Raw genomic sequence first — 8855 nt, forward strand, 5'->3', positions numbered from 1 at the left:
ACACCTAGCCCACTGGTCAGGATGTTTGTGAGATGTCCCTGTCCACGTGGGAGGAGCAAGTCGTTTCGGACCTCGGGTCGGGGCTTCGGGTGCTGCCCCGAGGAGGCTGACCCGACCGGTCTGGTAGGCGTGGTGTTAGGTCGCGCAGGAGGTAAAGTTGGACGTCGACCGGGTTGGGTGTTGGGAACCGACCCGTTGGATTTCCCTTGTAAGGGATAGTCTGAGCCTGGGTCAGGGATGGTGCCCCGACCCGGCGACTAGTTGGACTGGACTTGTAATGGTCCGTAACAGTGCCCCCAACGCGCTAGCCTTGAGGTTTGGAGCTCGCGGCTAGGCGCGTTTGTCCTACTCGCCGAGACGGGATGTGTTCTTCTTTTCGGGAGTTCGTTGATGGCGTTTCGTGTTTCTCAGACGTGGTTAGCTCATCTCTGACGCCGCCTCCTTGACTTCTGTGTGGGGCATTAAATGCCCCATCGTTTCATAATTTGAAATTTGCGTGAAATGTCAAATATGCCCCTGTCTTTTGGTGCTCCTCCTCGACGGTTACATTCTTCGCCCCTTTTTTATTTTCACAACCTCCAAATTTCTTCACTCTTCTTTTCTCCTGCTTCTATTTCCTGGAATACCTGCTGCTTCTCCTCTCTTTTCTGCTACTTGTTCATTCTTCTTCATCTTGCTTTTGTTGCTGCTTCAACTTTTCGGCCTACTCCTTCATCTTTTTTGGTACGTCGATTTTATAGTTTTTATTTCGCTCTTTCCTTTTGGTATTTGTGTGCTTTCCTTTATGCATTCCTGGGTTTCTGTTTTGCTTTTGCCGCTTCTTCTTTTAGAGCGGGCGCCACTGGATTTTTCATAGATTTTGCTTGAATTCTGGGTTAGTGTAGAGGTATCTAGAGGGTGATTTGGGGAGTTGTAGTTTTGCTTTTACTGATTTAAGGGTTTCCGACCTCCCGTTCTGACTAAGTGGTGCCCCCGCTGTAGGTATGGCCGAGCGCCTCGTTCTTCCGAATCAGGCTCAGTGACCGCTAGCCAACTTCGTCGATCATTATGCTTGGATTTCTTCCGATGTGAAGGACACCCCTTCCAAGGTCACGAAGGAGGGCCTCCAAGACTTGCGCTAGGCTGGGCTCTTGTGTAGGGGTGGTCCTGAGGAAGCGTTTTATCAAGTCTATGTTCCTGCTAATCGGGAGTGTATTTGCCAGAAGAACCTGGCAGCTCCACGAGTCATTGATTGGTTGTGGGTTTATGAATCCATGTTCACGACCTTGAGGGTTCGTTTGCCCTTTTCTCCCTTTGTCATGGGCTTGCTGAACCATTGCGATGTCGCTCCATCGCAACTGCACCCGAACAGCTGGGCTGCCATCCGGTGCTTTGAGATGGTTTGTGAATATCTGGAGCTTCCGACCTCTGTAAATGTTTTCCTCTACCGTTTCCTTCTTACGAACCCTTCTCATCAGGGGAAGGCGAAGAAGGGATATATGTCCTTCAGGGCCTAACAAGGTCGTAGGATTTTTGGCCGTTTTGAGGATTCCTTCCATGGTTTCAAGTCTACTTTTTTCAAGGTCAGGCCAATTGAGGGTTATCAACCCTTTTGGCTTACTGCTGATGGGGGAAGGCGGATCCCGACTTACTGGAGCTTCGGGATGGGATCCAATTATTTGATAAAAATATCTTACAATTGGTTGAGTCCGGAAGATTGTAACATCGCCGACATCTTGTTGGCAATTTTCGGCGAGAAAAATCTTAACCCTCGTATGGTTATAGGGGACCGGGAGGCCGGTCGTCGTATGTTGGTGAGTTCTTTACTTTTTCTATTCTAGTGTTTTGCTCTTCTATCACTCTCACCTTTGCTTTTTTGCTTATAGTTTCCATGGCTGGTGGGAAGAAAACCTTGGCTGACTTGATGAACCTCATCCGAGGGGATGATGAGGGTGGTGACGACTCCTCGGCGACTCCTTCGGCGAGTCAGGACCAGGAGGATGCCGGGGAGGTTAGTGGTCGGGTTGACGGAGCTGACCAAGGTCAGCCGGAGAAGGTTGAGGACCCCCTTGAGAACACCTCGGGGAACCCAAGTGTGGAGGCGGAGGCTCCTTTTGATGAGGAGGACCTGGGGCTTGATGATGATGACTTGAAAGTCGTTGGCAACCCAAAGAAGAGGAAGCGGGACTCTGGGAAGGCTCTCTCTGTTATGGAGAAGAACTTTGATGCTGGGGGTTTCATCGAGTCCCAGTTGCTTCCTAGTACTGAAGAGTTTTTCCGGGATGCCGACCTCTCTGGCCAGGCGAGGTGGATCTACCGCAGCCTTCTTCGAGCTGCTGCTATTGCCAAGAAGGTGGAACCTGTCTTGCGAAATTATCATATTTTGGAGGGGAAGCTTCGGAACTCCCAGAAAGATCTGACAGATTCAAGATCTCAGGAGGAGTCTCTGAAGACAAAGTTGTCTGAGCAGGAGAAGAAAGTTGAGGAGGATGCCAAGGAGATCAACAGGCTGGTGGATTGGGATCTCGCCTTGATGAAAGATTTGAATACTTCTTGTGGTGAGACTGCTACTGCTGAGAAGAAGGCCAAGGAATTAGAGGAAAAGTTGAAGTTGGCGGAGAGTTCGGCAGCGATTGCTCGTCAGGAGATGACTGCTTTGAAGAAGAAAAACAAGAAGCTTGCACAGGGGGCCCGGGAGGCTGTGAAGCTGACCGAGGAGGGGATTAAGCTTCAGGTGGCCGTACTGGCTCCCGATCTCGATCTTTCCCGGGTTGGAGCTCTCAAGACTGTTGAGGACGGGAAGATTGTTGATATCCTCAAGTCTTGAGATTTTATGCTTCTTGCCTTATCTTTTGTAATTTGTTTTTATCTCTGGGCCTGTTTAAGGCGCCTTTTAGTTGTAACAAACACTTTGGCACTTTATCTATATTAGGTCATTTCCTGTTTATTGTTTGCTTTCTCGGGCCGCCGTGGCCTTGCTTTTATTATTAGTTGTTTTTCGCATACCCGGGCCATCGCGGCCTTTTGGTTTACCGTTTTTATGGTATTTACCATTTTTGTTGCTTGTCGCTGAGCCGTATTTGCTTTGGGCCCCTTTGGTTTCCGGTGTGATCAGTCCTGGGTTTTCGTTAGGTCGACCATTTATTTTTCGTCATTTTGTTGTTTTGACGTGAATCTTGCAAAAAGATAAATTTATTATATACACATTGTAGAATTTTAAAGCAAAGAAGTGATGTACTACATATTTAAGTGAAAGATAGTAGAAAAGGAATGCAAAGGAAATTATAGTGGAGGGAGCGAGGTCATCAGATCGTGTGGTTGTTTCTTCTTATGAGTAGAACCTCTTTAGGTTTGTCATGTTCCATGTTCTCGGTACCTCGCTTCCATCCAACTTTTCCAACTTGTATCTTCCATTGCCGAGGATCTCTCTTACCTTGTAAGGGCCTTCCCAGTTTGCGGCCAACTTGCCTTCTCCTGGGGTTGGCAGCCCTATGTCATTGCATCGTAAGACCAAGTCACCTTCTCCCAGACTTCTTTTTAGCACTTTGCCATTGTACCTTAGGACTATCCTTTGCTTTATTGCTATCTCTGTTAGATGCGCCATTTGCCTTGTTTCGTCGACCAGATCTTTTTCGATTGCTTCATTTCCTCCTCCGAGGAGTAACCTTGGACTCGGTTCCCCGACTTCGACTGGGATGATTGCGTCGACCCCGTATGTGAGTTGAAAGGGGGTTTCGCCGGGGTGGTCTTGTAAGATCATAGGACTGAAGGTAGCTCGTCTGCCCATGAGCCCTTCTTTCCCTCAAGTCGCTTCTTTAGCCCTTTTAAGATGACTTTGTTAGCTGCCTCTACCTGACCGTTGGTTTGGGGGTGTTCGACTGAGGAGAACCTTTGCTTGGTTCCTAGTTCTGCTAGGAATCCTTTGAACTTCTTATCGGTGAATTGTGTCCCGTTGTCTGATATGACGATTTCTGGGATTCCGAACCTGGTGACCACTTACCTCCACATGAATTTTTGGCAATTTGCTGAAGATATGCTAGCCGGCGGTTCTGCTTCTATCCATTTGGTGTAGTAGTCTATGGCTACTATCAAGTATTTCACTTGCGCAGGCCTAGGTGGGAATGGCCCTAAGAGGTCGACTCCCCATTGGGTGAAAGGTCGGGGGGCCATCATCAGGCTGAGTTCTTCAGGTGGAGCTTTGTGGAAGTTGGCATTTTCCTGGCATTTTTTGCATTTTTGACGAATTCCTGGGCGTTCGACATCATTGTGGGCCAGTAATATCCTACTCAGATGATCTTTCTCGCCAACGATCTTCTCCCGATGTGGTGACCACAACAGCCCTCATGGACTTCGTTTAGGACGTAGTCTGTTAGGTCGGGACGTAGGCATTTGAGTAGGGGTTGGTGGAATCCTCGTTTGTACAGCTGTCCTTGTATGATCACATATTTGGAGGCCTCCCTTCTGGTGGTCTGTGCTTCTTTCTCATTCTCGGGGGTTTCGCCATGCTCCAAGAATCGGAGGATAGGATCTATCCAAGAGGGGGGGTTCGGTATTTGGGCTGCGCACATAATGATTGTAGGTTCAGTTGCTAGCCCTTGGATTAAGGATCTGTTTCCCGTTTCGGGCTTGGTACTTGCTAGTTTGGAGAGGAGATCGGCTCGGGCATTTCTTTCTCTAGGGACATGCTGAATTATGACTTCCTTAAAGCTTTTTCATAGCTCTTTTACCTTTTTCAGGTATTTTTGTAGTAGTACATCCCTGGCTTGGTAGCTGCCATTTATCTGAGAGGTGACGATCTGGGAATCGCTATTAACTTCCACCCTTGATTCTCCAACCTCTTTGGCTAATATTAACCCTATTATCAGGGCCTCATACTCTGCCTGGTTGTTGGAGACTGGGAAGTCAAACTTGATTGATTGTTCGTAAGCTACTCCTGCCGAGTTCTCGAGAATGATCCCGGCCCCTCCGAACGTTTGGTTGGATGCTCCGTCAACGTGGAGTTTCCACCGTGTGTTTGGTGCGTCGGGAGCCTCCCCTGTGACCTCCACCAGAAAATCTGCCATGGCTTGGGCTTTAATTGCCTGCCTAGGTTCGTATTGCAAGTCGTATTAGAATAGCTCTATTGCCCATGCCATCATTCTCCCCGTGAGATCGGATTTCTAGAGGACTTGCCGAATGGCTTGGTCGGTTCTTAGGATGATCACGTGCCCTTGGAAGTACTGTTTTAGTCTTCTGGATGAAGTCAGTAAGGCGTAAGCCAACTTTTCTAACTTAGTGTACTTCAACTCCGCCCCTTGGAGTACTTTACTGATGAAGTATATTGGGCGTTGAGCCTTGTCTTCTTCTCGGACAAGGACTGCTGCCATGGCTTGTGTGGTTATAGCTAGGTACAAGTACAGGGGCTCCCCTTCTCTAGGTTTGCTGAGTACGGAAGGTTCTGACAGTATCTTTTTGAAGTGGCTGGACACTTCTTCGCATGCTGGGGTCCACTCAAAGGAGATTCCTTTCTTTATTAGGTTGAAGAATGGGATGACCTTTTCTGCCGAGGCGCCAAAGAACCGGGATAGAGCCATGAGTTTCTCGGTGAGTCGCTGCACGTCTTTGACATACCCAGGGCTTGTCATTTTAAGGACGGATTCGCATTTGTCTGGGTTGGCCTCTACCCCTCTTTGTGTTATCATGAATCCTAAGAATTTTCCTGCTTCCATGGCGAATACGCATTTTAGTGGATTGAGCCTCATTTTGAATTTTCTTAGTGCTTTGAAGATGACTTGGAGGTCGTCTATTAGCTTATTCGGCTCCGCTGTTTTCACCAGGATGTCGTCAACGTACACTTCTACTGTCTTGCCTATGAGATCGTGGAAGACTTTTCTCATTAGTCTTTGATAGGTGGCTCCTGCGTTCTTCAACCCAAATGGCATTACTTTGTAGCAATAAGTGCCTCCTGGCGTTATGAATGCCGTTTTGTCCTCGTCAGGTCGGTGCATTGGGATCTGGTTATAACAAGAGTACGCATCCATGAAGCTGAGGAAACGATATCCTGCCACCGAGTCTACCAAGGTGTCGATGTTGGGGAGGGGAAAAGAGTCTTTTGGGCATGCTTTGTTAAGGTCAGAATAGTCAACGTACATTCTCCACTTCCCACTGGCTTTTTTGACTAGGACGACATTGGACAGCCATGTCGAGTAGTCGAGTTCTTTGATGAATCTTGCTTCTAGCAACCTTGCTGTTTGTTTGGCGACTTCGTCGGCCCTTTCTTGAGACATCTTTCTTCGTCGCTGGGCTACTGGTTTGGCGTCTGATTTTACGGCTAGCCGATGGGACATGACCTCGGGATCCAATCCCGGCATGTCTGATGGTGTCCATGCGAACAGGTCACCGTTCGCCATCACGACCTCCATGAGGGGGCCCTTGAGTCCATGGGGCAGGTTCTTGTTTATGAAGGTAAACTGGTCTGCCGACTTTCCTATCTGAAACTTTTCCATGTCCCCTTCTGGTTCTGGTCTCGGCTTGTCCTCCATCCTGACGTCCAGGTCTGCCAAGAACATGCCAGCTACCTTCTTGGATTCTTTCCTTAGGGAGAGACTGGCGTTGTCACAGGCAACCGCCATTTCTAGGTCTCTCCTTATGGAGCCAACTGTTCCCTTGTCCGTTATGAACTTCATTGTCAAGAACTTAGTGCATATCATAGCTGAGAATTCGTTGATGATTTTTCTCCCCAGGATGATATTGTAGGCTGTGGAGTCTCTGAGGACTACAAAGTCTGCCATAACTGATTTTCTGGCGTCACTGGTTCCTAGGCAGATTGAAAGAGAGATCGTCCCGTCAGGTTTTATGTAGTCATCGCCTAGTCCCATGACTCCATGCTGGTGATTCTTGAGGTCAGACTCCTTGAGCCCCATGGCGTCGAACACATTTCTGAATAGGATGTTAGAATCAGCTCCCGTGTCGACGAGGATTCGTCTGACTAATCCTGTCCCGACCATCGCAGTAACCACCATGGGAGGTTCTCGGGGAGGTCGTGAAACCATTTATCTTCCGGGCCAAAGGATATCGTGGGAGGTCTTTTGCTGGCGACAGGACCTTCTGTCGAGATGGAGAGTACCCAGGTATCCTTTTTGCTACCGACTTGGATTTAGGGGGGCTGTTGCACCCGACCACGATGTTGACCACAAAGGTTGGGGGGTCGTTGGCATCCCCCATGGGTTCTTGCCTTGGCCTGACAGTTCGGCTACGATCTTCCTTGGAGCGCTCTCGTTCTCGTCTCCTCCGCTCTCTGATGAGTCGGGAGAATTTGCTCAGCTTTCCTTCTCTGATAGCCTGCTCTAAGGCATCTTTGAGATCAAAGCAGTCTTGGGTTTTGTGACCAAATCCCTTGTGATAATCGCAGTAAAGGCTTTTGTTGCCTCCCTTTCTTTCTTTCAATGGTCTAGGTTTGGATAGGATTCTCTTGTCTGCAATTTGTTGGTAAACCTCTACTATGGGCGCCGTAAGTGGCGTGTAGTTTGTGAACCTTCCTACCCGTAGGGGTTGCTTGGCTAGGGTGCCGTCCATGGGAGCTTCCTTGTATCTGTCAAACTGGGGGGCCTGCCGAGCTGAGGGGTTTGGGAGCTGCCGTTTGTTGGCTGCTACAACCTGACTCACTTCCTCATCATTGATGTATTCCTTGGCCACGCTTTGAATTTCCTACATCGACCAAACAGGCTTAGTGGTGAGGTGCTTTCTAAAGTCCTCGTTTAGCAGGCCGTTCGTTAGGCAGAGAGTAGCGACTGAATTCATAAGGCCGTCGATTTCTAGGCATTAATCGTTGAATCTGTCCAGGAACTTTCTGGTCGGCTCCCCGGATTTTTGGGTGACCCCTAGTAAGTTGATTGGGTGTTTTGCCTTAGCTATGCGCGTCGTGAACCGAGCCAGGAAGCTTTGGTAGATGTTCGCAAAAGTCGTGATGGATCCCTATGGGAGGGCGTTGAACCATCAGATCGCTGGGCCAGCTAGCGTCACAGGGAATGCTCGGCATCTGACCGCGTCGCCTACCCCCTCCAAGTTCATTCTTGCTTCAAAGGCTGTGAGGTGCTCCTGGGGATCTTTAGTCTCATCGTACCTCATGTCCGTCGGCTTGTCGAAGTTCTTCGGGAGCCGGACCTTGAGGATCGAGGGGTGGAATGGAGTGGCTCCCATGATAATGGGATCCTGTTGTTTCTTGGCTTTCCCTCTCTGGGACTCCCAGTGGCTCTTGGACCTGCTTTGGGTAGGTCGGGAGGTCGCCTGCGTATGCACCTCGTTGTGCTTTGTTAGGCTCCTTTCTCGGCTCTCGTGTCTTCGGGAGGGGGAGTGAGTGCGGGTGCGGGATCGGCTGGCATCGCCGCGGGAGTGGCTGACGTCTCCGTGGGATCGGCCCCTCGCTGCCAGCTCTCGCTCAAGGTTTTGTACTTTATGCCTAAGTTCTTGCATGATCTTGGCACTGTCGGCCCATTCCTCCGAAGGGACGTCTTTCCGGGGTCTTGGTGTAGATTGGCTGGTTTGGCTGAATGGAAGATCGTGGCTGTTCGCCGGCACGGGCTGTCGAGTTCGCCCTGCTCAGGCGGGCTCTGCCTCCTTCGCAAAGTTCCTCCGAAGTGGGGAGTCGCTCCATGTCTGCTCCAGGGTCCCCACAGACGACGCCAATGTTTGTCACCTGAGGATCTCGGGTGCTCGATGGGTCGGGTGATTATGAAGGGATGAGAGGGCGAGACCCTGACGTAGCTTGGAGCGGGTTCTTGGTCTAGAGTCGGAGGCCGGCGGAAGCGGTGGTAGAACGGGCGAGAGGGGATGGCCACCTGCAAGGACACTCCGACGATCAATTTCAGTGTCCGTACAAATGGCAGCCAAATTAGGTA

General features: G+C 49.8%; 1 protein-coding gene across 1 annotated transcript; it reads right to left on the minus strand.

Annotated features, from left to right (window-relative positions):
- Positions 1-3307: 3307 nt before the first annotated feature.
- On the minus strand, positions 3308-3766 carry LOC140180088 (uncharacterized). Its single transcript, XM_072220485.1, has one exon. The coding sequence runs from the start codon at positions 3764-3766 to the stop codon at positions 3308-3310; it is 459 nt and encodes a 152-aa protein (XP_072076586.1).
- Between the last annotated feature and the right edge of the window lie 5089 nt (positions 3767-8855).

This window comes from Arachis hypogaea, chromosome 16 (genome assembly GCF_003086295.3).
Source record: "Arachis hypogaea cultivar Tifrunner chromosome 16, arahy.Tifrunner.gnm2.J5K5, whole genome shotgun sequence".
NCBI classification, from domain to species: Eukaryota; Viridiplantae; Streptophyta; class Magnoliopsida; order Fabales; family Fabaceae; genus Arachis; species Arachis hypogaea.

Excerpts from the sequence above, each read along its gene's own strand:
- LOC140180088 (XM_072220485.1), bottom strand. The coding sequence starts at position 3,766 with ATGGGCAGACGAGCTACCTTCAGTCCTATGATCTTACAAGACCACCCC.